This window comes from Rhea americana, unplaced genomic scaffold (assembly GCF_003343005.1).
Source record: "Rhea americana isolate MKP2758 unplaced genomic scaffold, rheAme1 scaffold_194, whole genome shotgun sequence".
Classification (NCBI taxonomy): Eukaryota; Metazoa; Chordata; class Aves; order Rheiformes; family Rheidae; genus Rhea; species Rhea americana.
The window spans coordinates 1166692-1191913 of NW_028186083.1; the positions used below are offsets into that span (position 1 = coordinate 1166692).

The following is a 25222-nucleotide window of genomic DNA, read 5'->3' on the forward strand; positions in this document are numbered from 1 at the left end:
ACAGTATAAGGGTTGTAAGGATTCTTTTTTTAAACCTACTCCAGAGAGTTTATACAGCTAAATAGATTTAATTAAGTTTTCAACTATTTACTTAAATTGAGATTATAAACTTGCTTATTTTAGTTGGTTATTATTTTTGTTAGTTTTCTTTTCAATTATTTCCGATCATTAATTATCCCAGCAACTTATACAGGATGAAGTCCTGAGATTTCTTCTCTGTCGCATAACAAATCTTTTTAGGTATTATCATAACTTTTTAAAAGGCACCCCGCCAAACTTGAATGCATCTCTTCAATTCATGGGTGATTGCTAATGTTTTTTTGTTGAGTCAAGTGTTTTTCAAAATAGTGACAAATTTCACCTGTTTCACGGCAAAATTGAGGGAAAAAAATTCAGCTTTCCTAAACTGGCTTTATTACCACTTCCGCAGTCATGGATTCCTTTCCCTCTATAAAACCTTTCCTTTGCATTGACACAACGCATTTGTGTCGCCATGCAGCAAACTGGCTTAGGGAACTGACCTAGCTGAAAAGAGGAAGAGGGAGTTACTTTTCACTAGATCACTTCTCAGAGTCAGTTCATCAGATAGGTGTCCAGTAGCTGTCCACAGGTAAGGAAAGGGGCATAACAGAGGGAGGGCAGACTGCTTCTTTCAGCRGCAGTGTTGACTTAAGGCAGTTTGTTCACCAAACAGGATTTTGTCTCAACTGGTACTGAAAGGTACAGTCAGTCTCTCCACCCATCAATTCCTATTTCTTCCTTTGTGTCTACTCTAGGATTAATGCAGATACACAGTAAATTGCATCAGTCACTGAATCATTTTTAAATGATTAAATATGAACTGAGCCAAATGGCAAAAAGGGCCATGCCATTCAGCAAACCAACTCGAGGTATAACATAAAAGCAAATCAAGTGAGGCTTGTACACAACCAATGCAAAATCACTTTTGCATAGTTCCTCTAAATACGATTTTCCCCCATTTTAAAATGGGCATAGTCTCTGCAATATACAGGCAACAGTACAGGGGATTAAGTATGTACAATTATGCTTCCAAATTTGAGAAATCAGACAAAAGTCAGGTCAAACTAGCTGAAAAGTCAGCTGATTTGTGCACCCTTCTACCTTTGCCAAAGGCCTATTTTCAGTGCGATTAATAGTACTGCCTAGCATAATAGTGCACGGTGGAAGAAGGAGACACAATGGGCATAAGCTGAAAGGAGAGAGATAACAGTTGGAGTTAAGGAAAAACTTTTTCACCATGAGGACAGTCAGTCAAGTCCAAACGTGACTTCCAGAAGTGAAAAAGGAGCAGTTTATAATGAAAATTTTAAAAATGAAYCTGTTTGGACTGAAACATGCAAGCAGTTTTCTTCACCTTTTACTTTGTACTTAACAACACGTTCCTGCAAATATCGTACCCTGTATTCTTGCAAAATTAGTGTGATTAGTTTGTGTCTGTGTGTGTGTGGGGGGGGGTTGAATGGGAAGGAGAGAGTGAATCAAATAACCTAAAAGTCTCAAATGCATCACAGAGCTTTCATTCTGTCTCTGTTGTTTCAGTTATTACTGTAGCAGCAGTGGATTATTTGAAGCTTTGGAATTTTCTCCCATACTGCTTTCAGTATATACAAGCAGATGTATATTTACACACACTTCCTTCCCAAAATATTTTCAAAGATTTAATATTTAGGCAAAAATTGTGTTTATAGCACATATGCATAACTTGTTAAGCGTGTGTATATATATATATATATATATACACACACACATACACTCATATCAAACTGTACTTGCTCTTAGTGCATAGACTACTCTATAGGCCTCTTCATACCTTCTATTACCAAATGCTGCTCATCTTGGATTTTTAGATATTCCAATCTGTGATCTTCATCATCCAGCAAAGTTAGATAGTTCTGCAGGATGAAAGATATTTCATATAAATATTATTTGTAGATTTAAAATTATCAGAGGATAATTTAATCTCAAAGCAACAAATTCTAAATCGTATTAATAACTTTACATGTAAGAGAGTTTCCTACCCACATTAACAGCAGTTCACTAATCTCCAGAAGCTTCTATGTCAATATCTAAATTTTATATGATATTTCTTTAGAACGAGAAAAATTGCATACTGGATGAACCAGGAAATTTTGAGACAAAAGGGGCATAAAACATTCTCTTTGAAACTACAGAACTAGCATGTTTAGGGCTGTAATCAAAGGGTGTTTTTCAAAACACTTCATGATCTGGAGGAATACGTGCTGCTTTTTTATTGTGATTTGTTCTCCTGAGTCCTCCTAGACTTATTCAAATACCTCTCTAACATTTAATTAATTTACTGCATTTGCAAAGCTGTTTAGGGTTAGCCTGCTGGTCCCAGAGGTATATGCAAACAAAACACAACAACAAAAAAAAAAAAAGACTTAGTATACTTGCATATTACTGTGTGCTAAGATCCACTAGTGTGAAAGTCTCAAATCACACTGTCAAGGACAGAAGACAAAATTGCTAACTTTTGTCTTCACTGAATTTCATGATGGTTGTTTTATGTGTAAAAGGGTACCAACACACAAACTTTGGAAAAGGTCTTGGATGGCTGATGTGTCAACAGAAGTCTACAACATCATGTGCATCGATTAAAAAAAACGTATTTTCAATTTCATTTAAAATAATTCCTTTGATGAAAAATTTCATCAAGCCTTTGAATAAGTCAACTGATTGCCAATTTTTAAGTGAATCACAAGATAAAATAATATGTAGGAGGCAGGCTATCAGGAAAACAAAAGACAAATTTTCTGCATCTAAGATTTAAATTTCATTGCTTGGAATGCACAGAAAACTCCAAACCACAAGTGGCAAGATTCAAATCTTTATTTACACATTTTGGCCCAGAATTTTCAACCTAGGCAGTTAAGTTGCATCAGAAACTTATGTTTCATTACTTCTGCTGCGTGTGAACGTTCAACAGTTTCTGGAAAAGAATACAGATATATAATACACAAAAGCTGTAAAAAATATACATATATATATATATATACACACACACACACACACACACACACAAACATTACCTCACTGTTGTATAACCAAAGGCGCATATCCTCTTCTTTTATACGTAGTCTCTGAGAGAGATATTCATGTATCTCTTTAATAGTTTGCATTCGACTAAAGCAGCCAGTATAAGCCAACACTCTTTTTAAAGGAGCGTTAGGTGAAGGTACATTCCCTGGATTCACAATCAGAAGAAAAAAAGCAGACGATGTTCATAATGTGCATACTCATATGCAAAATGAAGTAAAAAACTGATCACCAATAACTTACTGTGTCCTCTACACCAAGTCGTTTTTGTGAAAAGGAACTACACAGTTCTACTCTTTTTATTTACAGATAAAATTACGGGTTAGATTGAAATCTAGTTGTTACTGATCCTTTAAGATGCCTCACAACACAAAGCAAACTTGCTATCTCCTATTCAAAATTATCACAAAGCAGATTAATTTATTTCTCTTCTAATCAGAAGTAATAGAAAATCGATATATTAAGATTCTCATAGGAAGTAAGTAATTTACAGGATATTTTAACAGAATTGTCTGATTAACAAACTTTTTTTCTCTAAGAGTATCAGAAAATAATAATTTTCAATATAATTTCACGTAATAACTTTAATATGATTTCACATTTCACAACAAAAATATTCTTTAGAAAAACTCATGTTCTGCAAACATATTCTGTGCATACACCTAGGACTTTGACCAGAATTTCACAACAATCTTACGTTTGCAATTGAAAACAATTCCATTAATCAAGACTGTTGCTGTTTTCTATAATATTAGCTCATCTTTAAACCAAAAATTTGCAAATGCTCAGTTTGAAACAGATGAGATCAACTCTACATCTTTTTCTTTTTTGAGCTTCTTCAATTCAATCTTAGGAAGCTCCCACCTTCCATAGAAAAGTCTGTAATATATTTATGGAAAAGCTTCCGTTATACAGAGAAGTCTGATTGGGCAATTGCATTACTTTAAGTAACACAGAAGCAGTATCGTTCTAGTTTTGTCATCAAAAGTTTAAAATAAATTAAATAGTATCATATGAAAAGACACAATAATACATGCAATCTGACAGAACAGTAAAACTCTAYTGTAATCATCTTAGAAGTAAGCAAAGCATCAGTTTTGCTTCAGTATACCAGGCAAAGGACTAATTTTTTTAAAGAACATAAAAGCTTTTTCTAAGATTAAGGATCAGAGGATTAGTTGTAAGATTACAGCAAGAAAGCACATTTGAAAAACCTCAAAAAGATTAATAATTGATTGGACAAATGAATTAGTGCAGAGCAAAATAATTCCAAATCAAGATCAAATTTGGTGTGGCAGAAGATCCTGTTTATTCGAATTTGGGCATTTTAGGATGTCCAAATAAAGCAGTTTCAATTGTACTTGGCGAAGTAGGAAAAATGAATTTGGGTAGCAGGCAGTTTCTGTAGCGGAACTTGATCAAGCAGGCAGCCACTATCTGCACATTAAGAATGAGATTCTATCAAAGCAGTGAAAAACCAAGCATCTGCATGAGATTTCAAACACACACTAACCCTAATAAGTCTCTAGAATTTAATTTACAGTAGGCAAGTGAGCCTATTTCTAGATGTATGCTACCATGGTCGTCTAATTGGTGTGTATGTAAACACACATGCATATAAAAATCAGGTATTTCCCCAGACCCATTGCACACAGCTAAGTACAACAATTGTGCATACAAACTGCTAAGTGAAAGCAAGTCCCTGCAACACTTCTTCTGAAAGTACGAAAAGCTACAACCTAAAGATTACTCTATAACCCATGACTTGTACAATCTTTTGGTGAGTACAAACACTGCAATTATGGCACACATGTTTTAACTGAAAGTTTATACTTTGCAGCAAACACCCTTCACTTCCTTCTCCTCACACTACTATGCTTAGCTTGCAATCTGCATCAAGTAATAGTCTTCATATTCCACTAATTTAATCTCTTTCTAAAGAGCATTAAATAACTCCGGGCATCGAAAGTCTAGCTGCCCAAGTAACTAAGAACCAGCTGAGGGCTAATCAACATTTTAATTTATTACAGTACTGTACTACCAGAGAAAGATATATATATACACACACACATTTATATATAATATATGTGTATATATATATACATACACATACATACAAACACACTCCAATATACAGATGCATGTATTCTATAGCTACTTAATTAGCTGCCAATAGCAATGAAGAAATTTGCCCTTTTTAGCTGATTCTTTCATGAGTACACATTTCTCACTTTCATTTAACCAATCTATTTTCAGTAACCATGCAACTTATCTGACTTGACTGACAATGCTCCCTCATACCTCCTCCTTCCAGAAGGAGACAGGAAGAAAGCCTTTAAATTTTGACAAAATGCTGATTGTGCCTTACAGTTGATTAGCCGGTGTACAAGCACAGTGGTAGCAAGCTTCTACAGTTGTGGATCTCGCTTTCTTAGAAACTGCGCACTTTGTATTCTTGCTGCATTCTTAAGTTACCTCTAGGTAAATGTTGAGGAAACATTCTCAGGCTCATCATACCCATATTCACCCAGATGTTTGACTGCTGTGTTCGAGTGGCAGGCTGCTGCCTCAGAAAGAGCAGATAGCGAGGAAATAACTCTAGTTCAGGCACATTTGTTTTGCTGTTTCTGATCACCTAGTAAAGACATTTAAAACGCACTTTAGAGACTGCTGTTCCAAATATGTAGGAAATCCTAACAGGAACAGGACGTAATGATTAAAGCAGAGGTCTAGGGAGAAAAAAAAAAGTTATGTTTTTCTAGGAGACAAGAAATCTTCTGAAGTTCTTATGAGGTCTTAGGCAAATATCCTCAGGGATAACACTAATTTACTGATTCTGAAGTACTTTTTGAAGCTTATTAGTTTCAGATTGTCAAAAGCAAACACTTCATTTAGTGAAAGCATAGCTTCCTGTACAGTTCTAGGGAAAGAACACATTTATAATTCCCTGAAATATCCATGAACTTAAAACAAACMTCATGAATTCTACTCAGTGTATTTCTTGCACAATGAAAAGGTTCACAAATGTTAAAATAAACTCTCATATTCTGAAGATTTTTTTCTGATGTTTTTGGATTATAGGATCCAATTGAAACCTTGATAAAGTTTACTACTATAAGGATATATTAAAACTTACTTTTGTCACATTTTGATACACTCACAGAAAAACATGAAATTGCCACCCAAGACATTACTGCAGCTACTCTAGTCACCATTCCTACAAAATTTTTTTTTAATCCAAATCTGTTCAGTTGTAAAGGGATATAAATGGCAGGAAGACTATTTTTGTGAACACGTGAACCAGAACAAAACACTCACCTTAAGCTGTGAGAAGTAATATACTGCACTATCGGAATTAAAGTGTTTGGTATCAAACGTCAGTTACAAGAAAAACAACTGAGCGCTGACCTTTTCTGGAAAGGAGTAACACATAATATTTCCCTACTGCAGGGTGAGAGATTGGGATTTTAAGTGCCTATATACATATATATGGTTATAAGTAATCAAATCATCATCACCAAGAATTCAAATGCTCACATAACTGTCAGAATATTCTTTGATTATGGACCAAAAAGCCAAATTTAATATATATTTTCTGTATCTTTTTTTCAGACTGGAATAAACCCCTAAACTCAAATTCTGTCATTCAGAGATCATTTTCTTCCTTGAGCCTCTTCACAACAATTTTTCTGAATAGTCTCCTTTTTAATAAGGCTGTAGTGAAAATCTCAAGCATATTAGTTTGTGTTATGTCTAAAGTGATGTGGCCTTTTCTGGATTATGAAAGGTGTTTGTTTCCATGGAGAATGTGTGGGAGGAGAATAACAGAAGCCAGTAATTTTTTACTGTAAAATAATTGCCAGTATCGTGGTTAACATACCAAACTGTTGAAAATCCTATAGCTATTTTTTTCTCATTTGTAACACTGAATACTATAAAAACATTGAAAAAGGCAGCAGCTTAAAATCTGTTTGGAATCAAAACATTTTAAAATGAGGCCTGTCTTACATAAACATTTTCATCTAACAGGATCCAAAATGCTTTACAATTTCCTAAGAATCTACTCCATACATGCAGTCCAGGGACTTTAAGATACCAGCTGACCACGAGGTAAATTCTACTGAAGAACATAAAGCTGAAGGAAAGTGAGTAGGATTTGCTAAGCGACTTTTTAGTACCATTATGACCAGAGCATCCTAATGTCACCAGAAAATGTTTAGGCTATCTAAAGGGATACAAGAATATCCAGACATGTCTGGAGAAAATAACAGAGGTTTCTTAAGTAGCACTCAAGTCTAGACATCGTTTGGTCAAGTCTCAGAGAAATCTTGGTCAACTTAGGCACAGCATCAGGAATCAAAACAAAAATTCTACAAGAATTACTCCGGCTATTCCACTAAAGGTATCTTTTGTTTGAGCAATACAATCCCTCTCAAAAGAGAAATTCCTCGTATCTTCAGTCATGTTTTTTCAATTTCAGGGCTGCTAGTTCAGCCAGGATTTGTCTGGCACAGTCACACACTATTCAGAGATGCAGGCTAGTTTTCCCTTTGGAGATGTAGGAAATGCAAGTACAATGCCAAGAAATGTCACTGGCTGAAAGCTCCTTCAACAGCATCAGACATATCAGAGAAAAAATATATAGATACGGATGCTCACTTGAAGGAGTCGTATCCAAATAATGACTGCATTTGGGCAAGTGGTGGGGAAGAGGARGAAAAAAAATGTTTTGGGTACAGATCCACACACAGTGCTGGTATCTAGCTGGCACCTTAAGTGCTATAAAAAGGGTGAGGGAACTTTCAAATACTTGGTCACTAAATCCAAATTTACATCTTATTAAAGTTTCTCTTTCATACAATAGCCTTTTACAAGAATATTGCTTTTGTATTTCCTCCAAAGGTCATTAATTCATGGGCTGCAATGAAAGCAGCTCTTCCAAAATAAAAACAGAGACTAACCACTAAAATCCTGCTGCTCAAGAAGTGACCACCTAATCTCTATAGCTACCACCAAAAAAACTCATTCTGTTTTCAGATAAAGTGTAGCTCTTACATAAGACATTGTACAATGAACAAGAAACCATTGTATGGAATAAATTTCTATTCAACAGAAACAGAATAAAGTTTCCAATACTGTGAATAGAATAGTCCAGTAAGTGAATAAATTACTTCAGTTTTTCTTGATTAACTCCAGTCTAATTTTTGATAAATTCAAGATTAATAATTCAAAGCATGCAAGCTTTAGTTCTAAATGCTTATCACCACCGCCCTTTGCAATGTATTTCCTGCAGCATAAACCTGCAAACCTCCTGGTAAACATCCACGACATTATGTCCATGTCCATTCCTGAAACTGTTTCTTCCCAGTCTGCTCTTTAGATTTTTCATTCAGTCTAAGCATTTGGGATGAAGTAGGAGGTGACCTTAGAAGATTAACTTCTGCAGCTGGAAAGAGCTCAGGCACAATAGCTTATTATTTCAGCAGTTACACCAAGTAAATAGTGGCTATATTCACAACTTACCGGCCTAGGCAAGGACAGATTTGCTCCATACCAATGATAAAGAGCTCTCCAAACTGGTTCTGGTACCATTATGTAGTCCTTTCCTTCAATCAACTGTGGAGATCGCTTTAATCTTCCACCCTCCATTGTTAATGATGCAGCCTTTAAACAAAAAGGGATTTTGGTAAAYCTCAAATACAGAAAATAGTATGCAGCTGCAACAATTTTAGTTCATGAATACAAAACATGTTTTGATTATTAAAATACTTCTAAGTGGCAATTAGAAACTACTTTTCATAGTGAAAGATGGTATTTAAATGTAACAATAATTAATGCTTCAGTTTTACTATTTACTATTCTTCTGAAAGGTTGTCAAATACAAAATTCCTATTATGCTTCCTCTTTGTGTCACCTACTCTGACAATTTGGGATACTGCATAGAAAAATCTTACTCATTACTGATGGTACTGACTTGTATTTTATGTTTTGTTTAATATAAATACTGGAGGACTATCAATTTGGTATTACTATGTAGCCAGTTTTCTGGCTCTTATGCAATAGCAGTATGCTATTTAGATTGAAAACACAATAAAGAAATTGATTATAAAAATATTTTATGAGTAATGCTGAAAGTTGTGTTTTCACAGAAACATTTTCTCTTTTGTAAGTTATGAGAAGCTATTTAAGAACACTCTGAATGTTTATCTTCTTACCAAATACTCAAGAATATCCCCATTAGTGGAACCTTTTTTCTCTCCCCCCCCCCCCAAAATAAGAGTAAAATGTGAACTTTGATATATGACAAAGCAATGTTAATTTAGACTTCAGTTGAAACCAACAGCAAGTAACAAAAAAACAATTAAAAAAGGTTAAAACATACTTTTCCCATATTCACATGAATCAGTTACATTTACCTTCACTGGTTCTTGTGTTACGAGGGGTTGATTATCAATAGCTCCTGGTTTCTGAGGATTAAGTTGTAGCAAACTATTTCCATTGTTTCCAAGCAAACACTGGTTATTATTGTCCGAAGTATTATGCTGCCTAGCAAAACATGTATCAGTCCCCGGTGTGCCCGAGTAAAGAGTATCTGGAACAAAACAACAGAAAAAATTCTCTATTTTACTTTGAGTCCATAAAACATTAATGAATCAGTTACAATTATTCTGAATTACAGAGTAACACATACATTTGCACTCTCAGCAAAAATGAAGTAGATACGAGAGACTTGCATACTAAAGCAGATGCTTACACAAATACTGGTTTGAACACAGCATAACTAGGCTTGTATACTCAAATGTTTGGCATATGCTTGTCTGTGTTTGAATATCACCAAATCAAACCCTTGAAAATTTTAGACACAAAACACATGCAATAATGCCTTATTTGTACTTCTTCCTCCCTGAAAAGGCAAAGTATTTCTGTTCATATAGAACTACATTTGGTTAAATGGAACACTAGATTCATATCTCAGATTTAAAAAAATTGGTAATCTAAAACTTTGCCTCCCTTCTGGCCCTTTCCTGAACCTTCCACCCCAGAAAGGATCATCATAATTCATCTATTCTAAAAATAAGGATACAATTGTAACACACAGACTTAATATTCACACAGATTTAATATTCAACTGTCCTATAAGAAAAAAAAAACACTCAAATTCTCACAAGAACTGACTGAAAGTCAACACGAAAATCTCTTGTCCTTTTACAAAGATGGCTCCTAGAATCTGTACAAGATCATAGGCATTGTAAAACTGAACATATGTTTTTCCTAGATCTTTTTCTATTTCTTTCCTTTCTGTAGTATCTGAAGTCAGCTCACTGAAKACATAGAACAATACCAACTAACAATGAGCTAGGAAGAACATAATGGGAGGGGAAAAAAGATGAACTTAGAAAACAGCGATAGGACAAAAGCTATCTTAATGACAATTATGGAAACAAATCATAGCATAAAAGGTGAACTAGTTTGTTTAAATTAAACTATTCTCGTTTACCTACCACAGCCTAAGTAACCAAAATCCATATGTAGGCCACTTCTGTGCCTAAACGTCATCATCTCTAGTCTGCAGGAATCCATGCAGTACCTAGTTTTCTCAAAATCTGTCCTACATTAAACCTCCAAGAAATACGATTTTATGCTTACTGCTGCTAGTAGTCTCTGAGGCTTCTGATGCAGTAGATATGTTATCTGAACACTTTTCTTCTGTGGCACTGCAGTAATTAAGACCTCCTATTTTGTCTTCTCTCTGTTCTGAAGTACTGGCTGCAGCAGCTATGAGTGAATTCTTACCTCCACTCAAGACAGATGAGGGCTCTATCACAACAGGGTTAGAATCCTAAAATTGGCAGATGAGTAGAAAAGTCAGTTATAAATCAAAGATATTTAACATCTGCCAAATCATCACCACAATTCACAGCTATGTTGCTACTTTCACCTATCACAATGTGCTTTGTAGAAAAATGTTTTCTACATCTACTTATTAAGAATCTACAGAAACAAATCAGCCAAGATTCTTAAACCTGGGACAAACTCTTACATATAATATAAAAAAAATCCGAAAGATTAGAATTTTTGCTTTGTCTAGTTAACTAAGGTAATCATTTTTAAACAGCTATAATTGCAGACTTGAACAATTTGAAGAATTGTCCTTGTTGAATTTCATAGTTAAGTGAAAATAGCACGTGCATTTACAAAAAACATTCTTCCCTCAAACCTGCAACATTTTAGTTTTCCCTAACTTTGATTCCATCAACATTTTAAAATCAGAAGAGGTAGAGAGAAAGAAACCAATGAAAAGGTAACAGCTTAATGAAATTACAGTGAAAAGCTCTCTCTGTGACAATGATTCAGCAAAACAATTGTTTTTCACTAAGAGATAGAAGATGCTTAATTTCAAGCATTGCTGATTAAGCAGTCATTTACTCTCCACTCTTTTTTCATGAGCACACTCCCAAATACAAAGGAATCACATATACAATATATATTACCATTATACTTACGTATTTGACATACTCCTTCCACTGGTGCCACCATGGCATTGCAATAAGAAACCAGTTGTGCCCTGGCTGAAGGCCGTATCTGCTTTCCCTTTCTAACCAGCCTCTACACAGAGGGAATTTAAGTATTAGTCGAATCATGCAAATTACAAATCTCTCTTTTGAAAATAATGGAACATGCTTTGCACTGGATCTTACGTAGATTTCAAAAACACACACCTAATAATCTGTCCTTCCTCTTCTGGAGTGGCAGGTCGTAGCCCCAAAACTATATGACACACCTGGAAAGAGAAAGCTAAATCTTATTACAAATGTTGCCATTATGAAAACAAGCATTAGGATAACGAAAGTAAAGAAGGAAAAAAAAAAATCAACTTCAATGACACTTTACAGAAAATTCTTTTTAACTATATAGCAAGATTACTAAATCAAATCACTAAAGAAGAAATATTTTAAAGCTACCAGATTTATAACCTGTTCCAACTGTTTAGGCAAAGATATCAAGAACGCCAAATGGCCCAAGACAAAACAGTGAATATAAAATGAATTTTCTTTACTTCCACGTCTTAAGAAAAGCACACAGTATGAAAGACCACAGAAATAGATCTGATGTCCAAAAAGACAAMACAACTATATGTACTTGGGGGACAGGAAAGGCAGAATGTGGAGAATGCAAGCTGCAGGAAGAGGATAAGCTAAATGTTTTTTTTAAAAAAAAAAAAAAGATGGCAAAGAAGGAGGAAAATGGAGAAACAAGGAACACTGAAGAGAACTGSTTGTATAAAGGACTAAAAAGAGAAACAGCATTTGTACAGACTGAAGGAGAAGTTTAAATGAGTTCAACGAGTCACCAGGGAAACTGCTCTCAAAAMCATAGAAAGCTTTTTGAAAGTCTGAAGGTCCTTCTTTCGGCTTTTTTTGTTTTCAATGTAGAAGAAAAAGGCACTGCCTCCTAGAGAGCTGCCCTCAACACATCCCACCAGCCACCCAGCACGTGGTACAGAGTGATGAGCAGAGAGAAAAAGACCCTTTGGCTGTCTTTGCTTTCCGTGTAGGGAGGAGGGTCAGCGGTCTCATCTCCAAGAGACTTTTCAGATTGGTTGCTACTCATAACATGATTTATAGTCTTCTCCTTACATCTCTTTTGAGGTTATCAATTTGCATCTCGGTTGGAGATTTCTAATGACTAGTAAGATATCTTATTTAAATTTATATTACAGTGTGAGACCATTCCACAACCTGAATAAAACAAAGGCCATTAGCTGCTGAGAAGCAACAGATTTTCCAGCACACATAACATAGCTGGCTGTGATGTTTCTTGTTAGACTGATGTTACATTGTACTGGTGTTAGCTGCTTCAGATAAACTGCCCTGGCTGCAACCAAACCAATTTGTTGAAAAGCTCTCCAATGTGCTTTACTAACACTATTTAGCTTTTCTGTCTGCAGATGAGACAGAGAACCTCATGACAGTTCAAATAAATGCCCTGACAAATCAATGGAGACTTCCTCCTGCGACAGTGAGCTGTTCAGTCTGCAGCATGAGATGAGGATGCCTCATAAGGTAAAGATATTAAAGGAAATTAAAAATACAAACCTATAATGAAAAGCCATCTACTCTATCAGGTTGCAGATGTATTGCTGATGAAACCTCCAACAAGCAATGTGGAACAACTGCAACTAATCATCATTAAGACAAATCTATCAAATGTTCCTTTATTCTATCCCCAATATGTATAGATATTTGTTAGTTAATCAACATCAAGTTATGATAGGACGTTTGACAATAGACAGTGCAATGATAAAGACAGCCTTTTTTAAGGGGGTTTCAAAAGGTGAGCAAAAACTGATGCGATTAGTGATAAAAATACAGAACTTTGATTTTATTCTCTTTAACTGTAGTATAGCTGATGGCCTTAGACTATTCTCACTCAGGCTACCTGAACTTTTAGGAAAAGCATAGTTCAGAACACTGGCTGAAAAGTAGTCTAGGATTATAACCAGGAGAACGAGCAGTACACTGTTCAGGCAGGCTCTGGCAATAATCATTTACTGTTTCCTGAAATACCACACAATCTCTTTCAGAAGAAATATTTTCCTGCTAAAACCTGACTAACTGATTAAGCTTCACTGATGAGAATGGAGCCCACTGGTTCTACCACACCCTCACTGAAGAAACAAGACTGTCACAGAGGGCTGGAGGTGAATAYTAAATTTGAGCAAATCTTCAAGACTATCAGGGTTATTATTATTTATACTGACAGCACCAAGTTCTATGGAAAACTGGTAAGGAATAAATTACACTGAATCAAAATACTCTTAGAGGTTTACTTTCTACAAAAAGTAAGCCAAGCATTAAAATGTGACTGTTTCATGGATTTTTAAAAATCTGATTCAAGCTCAAAGGAAAAAAAAAAATCCAGTACACGTTAACCCCCAGCTTCTGCAACATGATAGTAAAATGATATCATAGCTTTCAAGGATTTATCTGTTCAGAAAGCAACGAAAGGTTCCTTAGATAGCCTTTACAGAAAACAAAGAGTTAGCAGCACCTTTCCTTATTTCCTGTGTTACTTTCTTTGAAAAGATTTGGAAGAACAACCCTTTAAGGAACATAGCCTTTTTCTAAGGGAAAATGTAACTGCTGATACACTTGACATTTCCTTTCACTTTATAAACATTACACTACATTCATTTCAACAGATTATGCTTTAGGCATCTCCATACACTGAAAGAATAATAATCAAACATAGAATCACTTAGTCAAGGTAATGCACACTTGCAAAAACACACCGTTTATTGCCACAGACAAAACCAATCATGTTGGCACAAATACTGATGCAGTATCTCATGGCCAGATGAGTTGATTACTGTAATTTTCAAGTTTAAAATTTCTCTAAATATACCTGAAAAAGTAGATTTAAAAATTCATTGGCCAGAGCACTCTTCACACTCCATATCTGGTAGTCTTCTAGAGTTAGATGTCCAATCTTAAAGGGAGGGCAAGAAAGGGAAAAGAATAAAAAGTATCGAACCGTTAGCCTATTTCTACTAAAAAGCTATTTAAATGTGTCAAAAAATTAATATCTAGCACTCTTRTAATAAAGGTTGATCCAATGAAAGAAGAAAAATCCAGATATGCTAGATTCAGCCTAACACATGCAACCTAAACAATCAAAAATCTCTCAGAGTACACAGAACAAACTATGCACAGCACATCTTTGCTCCTAGTCTACATCCTTCAGATTTAGTTACTCATGCTCAGTGGCTGTCGTACTTTCTCAGACAATGAAACCTGCAGAAGCAGTATGCAACTGTTCAGCGCAATCATTTTGTAGGAAACAAAACAACTCTAAAACTTTGCTCTTCCAAAAAAGCTCTGCACATATAGATACCTGCACTCATATGGAAACCCAACATTATCCCTGTGTGTTGGGAAATCAACAAATCCTGAGGCAACRAGTCTTTATGGTCTTAACTAAAAGAGGCTGAGAAAAATAAGTGTTCAATAGGCAACGAGACACCTAAAAGACCTAACTTACAACATAAGTGTTATGAATTCTGGTCATTGTAAAGTTACAGTAGCATAACTGACCGCTGTCAGAATACCCCCCGATTTCCCAAAATACAGTAATAGGGTCAATTTAATATTGTGATAACATAATATAATCCATAATCATTTTTACAGCAGTAGTGGTTACTCTGCCCCTTCCCACAAGCTGTTTTCTCCAYAGTTCCTGGAGAAACACTGGCGCTACATTCAGGACTCACTGAAAAAGATATTCTGCAAACTTTGGTCTCTTCTATTTCAGAGAAATGAGACTGCAATATGCTTACTTATATACTATTCTTATTAAAGGAACAAACAGGAAAAAACCTTGAAGGATGAAAGAAAGCTTACTAAAGCCATATTTTCTACTGCTTTGGTAATAAGAGAGCTCTAATAAAATATTTGCCTGCCACTTTGTTGGAATACAAGCAGGCAAGGTGATTATTCAAAGGAGTAATTAAGCATTTCRGCCATTCTTTATAGTTTTTCTTAAATACTTTATAGTTTCCAGACACTCTGCCTCTTATAATTCGTGAAACAATGGATTAAATAACGGAAACAACTTTCCATATATTATGTGCAGATGGTGGTGCCTACCTCAAAAAAGYAAGAACATAATTAAAGAATTCTACAAAACTAACTCTAAAGCACTAAATAAACTATAGAGATTTGTTACTCTGTATGTCTGTCAGGACAGTCAGAACAGATTGCTCCAGTTTCACAGATGCTTAGGTCTAAGATCATACGGTGGTATACAGTTCACTACGTGTATATAAAATTCATACACATATATATTGTGCAAACAGCTTCGTTTGATAATAATGTGCAAGTTTCTACTGAATTAATATAGTCCTGTTCTAAACGAAGATAATTATATTCTCATATAGCATAAAATATAAGTTACACTAGCACACTATCCCTTTTTTCTTAAGACCATTTTTAACATGAAATAAAAAAATGTCTTCAGAAAAAGTATCAGAGTAAAAAATGGTATTAATTATGCACAGTAAAGTCTAGTAAACAGCATATGGTTCAAATCTACTTCATCTGGCCAGGTATTTTTGGTTTAGTTTCATATATAAAAATAGCTTATAAAATTCAAACATATTCTAATAGAACAATGTGGAAAATTTTAATGGAGAACTGCCATTAATTGAAAAAGATTCTTTTACTGACACATCTCTACCCTAAGGAAACGGTAAGATTTTATCTGTCTCTTGAATTAAACTGAWTATACTAAGATTAAAAAAAGACMTGAAAAGAACAGTGAATTCCTACCTTTGTGGTGTCACGCATATTCAAAATATCTTCTACAATTTCAGACAAATCCATGTCCAATTCCTTGACAAACACATGGACCAAGAAACCAAGTTAAATGCTTAAAGTATACTCCAGAGCTATATGCATTCTGAATTAAAAAAAATAAACTGCAAGAAATGTGGATGATATACTATAGCACTATACGCTATAAAACTCACAAATGAGTGCTTCCAAGCAGTTACATATTTGTACCCGAGGTCTCCTTCTGTCACAAGGAACAGCCAACATTATAGCCAAGTGATTCTACTTTGGTTAATGGTAGTGCTCAGTTATGAAAGGTAAGTTATGTTATATCCAGTTAACTACTCAGTTATGATAGCCCAAAGTAGTGTGTATTTCACTGAAACCACCTTTAAGCAACATTCACTTTTGAAACAGAAAATCAATTTCTAATTTCACCATTTTGAAGGATCACTTTAGGAAACAAGAGCAAGTGACTAAAAAGCCAGAWATGACTTACAGGTATTTTATCAGTACGGTTATCTTTCCAGACTTCTAAAAGTGCAACCACCATTTCTTTTAGTTCAGTGCGAGACAACACACCATCTCGGTCAATGTCAAAAACCTTGAAGCAAACTGAGAAAAAAAGAATACTGCTTTTGTACATTAGAACTACTCAATGATTTTTTTTGTCTTGCAGAAAGTCTACAGAGTCACAAGAACATGATTTAGTGCTGACAGTTTTGATAAGGCCGGATGTGTGTATGGTAGTGAGGAAACGGAGCAGCTGTGTTTAATAAACTGAAATCTAGATTCCTGCAATTTTGTGCTGTGTTTTCTGACATGACATAGCAAGGAACATATGTGCATCCAAAAATTTCCAGTGAATGTTAGGGCTTAAGTTGCAGTAATACATAGCTGGAAAAGCACAGAATGAAGGTATTTCAAAACACAGGAACCTTGCAGGGAACTAGCTGAAAATTTGAAAGTAAACAAGATAGAAGGTACTATTTTCCATAAGAAAATCAAGTAGATTTGCTTTATATTATACATAATTAACAGGCAAATGTTTGCATTTTCCACTTTGTGTATTGAAATACACACCTCTGCATCATGATGAGTTAACATTGCAAGAAAACTTCYGAAATAATAAGCTTTTTCCAAAAGTCTATTATTTATATAAAGCCACAGAAAAAAATATACTGAATTAGGCTTAATCATTTTTTATAAAATAAAACCTTTATATTTCAACTAAGTTCAACTTCTTAAGTCTGTCACTTCCCATAGATAAACACTTGTTCAGTAGCAAAGATTTCTAAAACTAGAAACAACTAAACCTAATTGCTCAAATTGAGGAAGTTTTTTAAAATTAAGAGTTAATTTTTTGCACACTTACATTTTTGTCTTTCTGCCAAGGGTCCCCTGCAACATGCTGACAGCCCACATGAAATTTCTTTAAAATCTATGTGATTGTCCCGATTTTCATCAAAGGCATTAAACAAACCTGCAAATCACAGAAGCATCTGCTGTTATGGAGTCTGGCCCAAACAGCTGTCAATAATATTTAGCATTTATATGAAGTGTTAATAGTTTACTTTTTCAAGGAYAGGTACAAACTCATGATTATAACTGATCCCTGATAAGAGTAATAAAGATAATGAAGCACTAATAAGGGCATTTTGAAGAAAAAAATGTAGAATTCTAAACAACCGCCCCAGTCACATGCCTTCCTTGTATTGACTGATTCATAGTAAGATGCATCTAAACCAGCATGGTTGACAAGCATTTTCCTAAGAGCTAAAGGACTAAAGGAGTAAAGGTACTTGGACGTCAGGATGGCTCTTCCAAAGTGCCTTGCTACAGACTGCTATGAAAATCATTGAATACCTTTGCAAATTTGGCCCTAGGGATGTAGGAGTTTCAGTCACACTGTCCTAAAAGTTTTATTCATTCAGCACATACAACACTTTTTACCGCATGAAGTATTTTTTTTAGTGTCAATAACTCAATCACTTTATCTACAGGAGAGACAGATCATAAGCAGAAACCATTCAAGTTTCCCCACAGCAGCTGTGTGAATTTATATTACTAAGCAGATACAACACGCTTCTGGCCACACTTTTGGGAATATACCCCAAATTGAGCTTAGGTATAAATCCTGCTTTTCTAACAGTTTGCATCTGCTGCAGATGAACTATCCAGTTTCTACTTATAGTTGACACTTGTCAATAAAGCCGATGACTTGGTGACAAAAAATTGTCACTTTAGGACTGAAGATACACTGTGGAAGCGGAATGTTAACGTCTACATTGTGCAGTAAGTGACAATTAGACAACTGCAACCTCCACTTATTAGAAGTCTGGCTTTAACTGGAAAGACCAGTTTGGTTATTAATGCCTCTCCATTGCAATGTATTAATCCTTCTGAACAGATCTTCCTTATTTTGTACCATGAAGGAAGACTGTTTCATTGACTGTATGATACAGCTCCTCACAAAATGAACTGTCATTTCACAGATGAAACTGGCATTTGTCACTTAAAAAAAAAAAATGTGCTTCTACTTTCAGGCACAGCAAGTTACTTTGTCACATTACAAAATCTTTAGGAACCCAATGAAAAACGCCAAGAAACTACAAGGTAAAGCTATACAATATTTTTGCCATATTTCCTGACRACTTGGAAGAATGCAACATGCAAAGGATCACTTCCCAGCAAACACAGATTCTCAGACACCTGTCATTTTCAAGCATTTAAAACTCAGAGAAATGAACCTCCTTAACTTAAGCTTAAAATAAACTTTAAAAGAAACAAGCCCACTTTGAAAATTCTAAAGTTAATATTTTGGAAGACATCAGGTATTTAAGCCCACATCAACATCACTTCATCAAACATTTTATCAAAGTTTCATACCTTCACTCAGAGATGGGTGAATAGGAGGGGAAACTAAGGGGGCAAATGTTTCTAAATCAAAACGTCCAGTTCTTGATTGAGCTTTTAGCAGCCAGTATCGTTTTTCAAGATCAATGATGTCGGATTCTTCCACTGCGTAATCAATAGAAATAAAAGAATTTTGTAATATCTAGACCATGTTAGAGCTCAACACTAAATAAAAATGCACCATTATTTCTTCATAGAGGGAAACTGTGGTAATATTTTGATCCAGCACATACAAATTAAAAAAAAAGAAAAAAGAAGAAAAAGGAGTTGGGGAGAAATAAAGTTATAATTTTACTTTCTTTACTCACAGAATCATCTAAACTGTTTGATATCTAGGAGTATAAAATCAATAGTATGTAACCGTAAGTGTCTAGAAGTACCAGATAAATGAATTTTGCTCACTGCTAAAGGCTCCAGTTGTCTCCTTCAAGAAGCTTATTTCTTCCTCATAAATTGCACAGGTAATTATGTATGTAATATCATATTTTCATAAGATATTCAATATTTAAATTCCCTAGAAAGGATGTAAAGTAGCTTTCAAAAAACATCCCCAAACTTTTATGGAAAAAGAACAACTTAGAGCTTGAATTCTCTTGGAAAATTAATCCTTGAAATTTTTAGCCTACATACATAGCAGTAAGGCTAAATTTTAACATATCTAGACACAGTATTCCAACATTAGTTATTTCCATATAAAATACTTAATTTCACTTTATTATTTAAACTAGAGATGCACCAAGAGACTCAGCCAACTTTGAGGAGTAATTGTACCAACACAGAAGACACACTATGCTGAGAAACTTATAATCTAATTTAAAGAAAGAAAAAAACAGCAATAAGTAAAATAAAGTGCTAGCAAAAGTAGAAGAATCTGTCACAAGAATTTGAGTTTTCTTTCAAACTATCATATACAAATGGTATTAAAAAAAAAATTAGGAGTCTCATTTCTATCCTTGAAATGAAAACAAAAACAGAAAAAATATTTTCTGCTCAACAGTATTTTTAACCTTTTTCATATGCAAGTGTGTCACAACACTGCTTTAGGTCAGTGCAAGTTAATTGGTTCTCCAATGGATATGTAATGACAGAGCTGTCTATATTAAGAACCACTACGTGTGATCCCATTCCCAGATGGTTCTGAGCCTTTAAATCCATGCCAGCTTTCTAATAGGTTTAACTTGAGCTATTTGGCCTGGTTTAGTCTACAGAAACAATAATAATCCTGTAAAGCCTAAGAACAGAGGAGATGAAAAAGACCACATGGAAAATGAAATTTTATTGGTTTCTTTTTCTAATTATTTCTCTTATTGACGGTAGTAATTAAATCAGAGTAATAACTTAGGTAACCTATAATTAGCGTGAACTGGTTGTAACAACTCAACAAGCATGCAATATAATGCACAATATAATGCACTGCAAACCGCTTTGCACGCATCAGGATAACGTCTGGGAAAAAAAATAACAAAAAATTAAAATCTGAAATGCAGGTGGAGGAATATGCAGGGTCTGCACCTTCCTGTAAAGTACTTTTTAGATGGTCTGAAGAGACATCTAGTGAACACTAGTAACACTAGTGAAAATGTCCTTTTCCGCCGTGCATTTGGCACAACCACATGACAGACCATATATCACCATGCAGAACAGCCACACCAACACCACACTTTTAGGGGTGTGTTAAGCCAATCTAAGTTCAGGCTGCTCCGGATGCATTACCCTTCCCTTAAACTCCAGGCATAAGGTGCAGCATCCTCACTTGCTCTAGTATCAGCTATGGGGCTAAGGTGGTAAATCAGATAAGGGAACTGATCCAGCTGAAAACCAGCCTGATTTCCTTTCTTCTCTCCCCCTCTTGAAAAAGTACTTTCAAGCTGGATAATTTCCCTATCTGGCTTACATCTCCTAGCTCTTAATTTGCAGTAATACATATGAAAGCAATAATCTAAACACATAAAAGAAGGTTATTCTACTAGGAATCAGGAAGGAGAAATAGAATATATGATCCTTTGAAGATCAGCATGTAGCAGCATCGTTGATGCTGAAGACTGTGCCACAGCTGCAAGCGGTTTCATGAGCTTAAGTAGAATGGTCAAGTAAGACTGCAGAAAAATGTACTGTTATCTGGTGTATTCTCAGAAAAATGGGGATGTCATGATGACTTAATGACACACCTGTCCCACAATGGTGAGAATATCGACAGATGAGAGAAAAACTGCCAGATAAAATGCACTTTCCCTCCATCTTGTTTTGTCTACAGTTATCAGGGTGCTACAGTATTGGCAACAATTCGCTCACATGCTATCACATTAGGACTAGATTTCCAGCATTCTGCAAGAGATGTAAAAAAAAAAAAAAAATTCAGCGTTTCAAGACCAGAAATAAAAAACAACAAATCAAAGGTAAAAGCTACTTTGTGAAACAGAATCTTAAGTACATGAAGAGATTTGTAAAACCATTACAGCATCTAAACAACTGCTTATAAAAGGCAAGTTTATTCTCTTATATTTAAAGAAAATTTGCACGCACRTGTTATTGTTTTCATTAGCGAATACAAATATGTTAACGTTGTTGAAGATGAGCATGTAAATCAGCTCATTTGCTTTTAAACTAGCTGTGTGACCACACATAGTTAAAATTAGGAAGTAAGAGAGTTAACAGGGCTGCAGTGTTAACAGAGCTGGCTGCTTCGTTCTTGAAAWGATTCAACATTTCACGAATATTCAGAAAAGATGAAGTTCACCCTGGCTTTAACACCTAAACCTTAGGAATAGACAGTTACTTTCTCTAGCAGGTGCATTATTTACCTTTAATAATTAAGAACTGAAACATGAATCTCACAAGATAAAATATTGTCAAACATCTCTAGCATAAGCTAGGTTCTACTCCACCTACTAATTGTGCTTGATGGCTAGTATCTACAGTACTACCTTTATTGCTCTATCAATTTAATCTCAGAAAAGAAAGGTTATCAGAAGACATCTTATCTGCATTTCTGTCAAGCAGCAACTGAAATTACAAGAGCATCAAGAAACAAAGCTTTCCAAATCATCATATTCAAAAGAATGGATGCTAAATATGAAGATAAGAAGTGCTACGTTGATAACATAGACAAGATACGTCTAGTGTACTGATTACACTCCCACAAGGAAAAGTCAAACATTTTAGAAAGCAAAACTGACAAAGCAGAAAAGAACATTTTTTGTATTAATCAGGCTTGAACAACTTAAACTGAATACATTTTGAAAGTAAAACTGTGACAAAAGAATACTTTTCATTCACAGTATCATGAATAGTAGCCCATTATAATAGTTTAAATTACATAAAACACARAAAGATTTACCGCTATAGCACATATGAATGTGTTTAACACTGAAGTTAAGAGCCAGCTTCTAGGTAATTCCATTTCTCCAGAGTGGGGTTTTTTGCGTATAATCTTGTAAATCAATTTCAGTATATGTAGTGCATCATATATTCTTCATTACATTTGAACAAAATAAAATCAAGTAACTAATGGCCTATATATTCCATTTCAGACACATAGGACCCACTGAGCATGTCAACTATCCAAAAACACATAGTGAACACAATTTCCTTACAACTGGCACATACAAACTGGAGCATCAAAAGAAAAAACAAAACACCATAAATTTGTAAAAATAGTGCACAGTATTCATAATCCATATTCATAATGGTTTGACCGACACCACATTTTTAGACGTTTCCTGTAATTTATGATATACATGTAAAATCATATTTATCACTAAAGCTTAAACGAAGCATGATAAAAGCAGACCATACTTATCCAAACATACTAGCATGTAGGATAAAAGCTATCTTTTTTCTAAAGAGGTTTTATCTAGATCAAGTATTCTTCAAAGTATAAAATTTTTTATTTTCCTAATGTTCAAGTCACTTCAGGAAGCATGGACTTTCATTCAGTAGTGCAAATTTTGAATAACCTACGATTTTTTTAAAAAAATGTATTTTGTAAACACAATAGGCTCCAAAGTATTGGAATAGACTGATTTTCTAGGCCAATGAAGTATTTATTTTCATCAATTATATGTGATATGATTCTTTGCGATCACACTAAGGTATTATTCACCTGTGAAGTTTAAGTCATGATTAAGCAATATTTTTGCACAGCTTAGAGCATATACCAATAGTTTACTATCCTATACTCTTCCTTCACTCCTCCCATCATTTGTCTATTAAAAACATGAAAAATTTTCAGATCTGTAAAATATAAAATGGTACTTTATAGTTCAAGTTCTATAAGAGTAGTAGTTACAGAATTTTAATCAAATAATAATGTCAAGTACATCTCAAGTTATTCTTCAATATGGTAAAGGAAGAACAGTAAATAAAGAATTTTCAGCAAGAATATGCACCTGCGAAACTAAATCGACTAAAAATAATTAGGTTTAAAATCAGCTTCTCCACCATTCAACTGCACATCATGATAAACACTACAACAAACATCCTTCAATTTAATGCCCTTTTCATAAAACATATTTCCTTCTTCAATGTTACATAGGTAGCAAGCCATGATTATTATTCTTGCTTAGAAAAAAATAAAAAATATGGTCTTCTTCATGCAATATTTATTATAACTCTTTATAACATCAGAATTAACTGAAGACTTCAGCATATTTTAATAATGTAATTTTTACCCACCTAATGGCACAATTCTCTCTGGCTCACAACAGTAGAAGCATACCATATTCCCAACATTTTAACTGAAGCTTGGTTTGTTTTTCTGTTCACCATGATATTCTCCAAGCAAACCCAGGTCCCATTCATTTAAAGGGCTCTTCATCACCAGACGGCTGAGTCAGAACCAGAGGACTGAACAACAGTATTTCTGAACACACACAGTTGCTTGCCACTTTCAAATCAACTTAAGAGAATGTTCTGGGACCTCAGGCATAGAGAGCTGCTTTACAAGACATCAAATAACCTGGGAACTAAGAGGATAACAAAGCGGCAAGATGCAGATTAAGCCACGTTAGGGCTTTCTTACTGGTCCAGCCTGCAGTAACATATACTTTCCCCCCCTCTTTTAAAACAGGGCAGGACACACACATAAGCGAGCATCACAACTTCTGCCAAGGTTCTTGGGCCACTAGCATCTGGCCGTTTGCCTAGCAAAAGACAGTACCTGCATCTCAGTGCCTTTATAAGATGGGAACACATAAGGAAAAGATACAAAACACTAACAAGCGTCCCGAAGCATAAGTGTACACACACTTGKGGAAAAAATAGCACACAACTAAATAAGCTAAAGGCCCCTCTGAAGGACGGAAAAAAAGCACCATATAGTACAGATACCAGAAGTACTTTATAGTAGTCTTACACACATCATTAAGAGACAGCATTTCAAATGTGGGTGCCAAAACTTAATTAGGTATGCTACAGAACAGGAATCTGCACCTAGACAGACTTTTAATACGAGCAAAGTTAAGGAATCACCTCATTTTGCTCACCTTTCAGACTCGCAGCTTGATACTGCTATAAAGATCTATAGTTTTATAAACTTGCCTTTGACAGGAGAGCTTACTTTCACAATATCTAATTTTAATTTCATATCTTATTGTTTCATAAACTCACTCTTGCACTTCAGCCACGTCTTCTGGTTATCCAGACCTCCCCTCATTTATTATGTTAAAGTAGCAATAATCATGTGTTCTAAAATATAATTGTTATACCCATTATATACAGTCTTACTGGATCTCAGTAAGTAAGAGCTGTCAAAAAAAAGCAAGGGCATGTTGATGAATTTTTCTGATGACAGAAGAGAGGCCCTAATTCAAAGGGGAATCAGGATGCTACATTGACACACGAGCTGGAGCAACAGCACAGAAGTACCAATTTTACAGCTTGTCAGTTTAAAACCGGTA

The 25222-nt window shown here is 34.9% G+C and overlaps 1 protein-coding gene across 2 annotated transcripts in view; it reads right to left on the bottom strand.

Moving 5' to 3' along the window:
• The window catches only part of USP32 (ubiquitin specific peptidase 32), an 82558-nt gene that overhangs the window by 16386 nt on the left and 40950 nt on the right, over positions 1-25222 (bottom strand). Inside the window, exons 6-18 of one of the 2 annotated variants that reach the window (XM_085302929.1) lie at positions 19299-19430; positions 17785-17892; positions 16909-17024; positions 16407-16469; positions 14485-14568; positions 11799-11860; positions 11583-11685; positions 10873-10918; positions 9495-9670; positions 8602-8742; positions 5596-5713; positions 3072-3226; positions 1832-1913 (exon numbers count right to left, since the gene is read on the bottom strand). In XM_085302929.1, the coding sequence (XP_085159055.1) occupies positions 1832-1913; positions 3072-3226; positions 5596-5713; positions 8602-8742; positions 9495-9670; positions 10873-10918; positions 11583-11685; positions 11799-11860; positions 14485-14568; positions 16407-16469; positions 16909-17024; positions 17785-17892; positions 19299-19430 (1386 nt within the window). Of the gene's footprint in view, positions 1-1831; positions 1914-3071; positions 3227-5595; positions 5714-8601; positions 8743-9494; positions 9671-10725; positions 10919-11582; positions 11686-11798; positions 11861-14484; positions 14569-16406; positions 16470-16908; positions 17025-17784; positions 17893-19298; positions 19431-25222 lie in introns of both variants that reach the window. The other variant, XM_085302928.1, reaches the window with a different exon arrangement.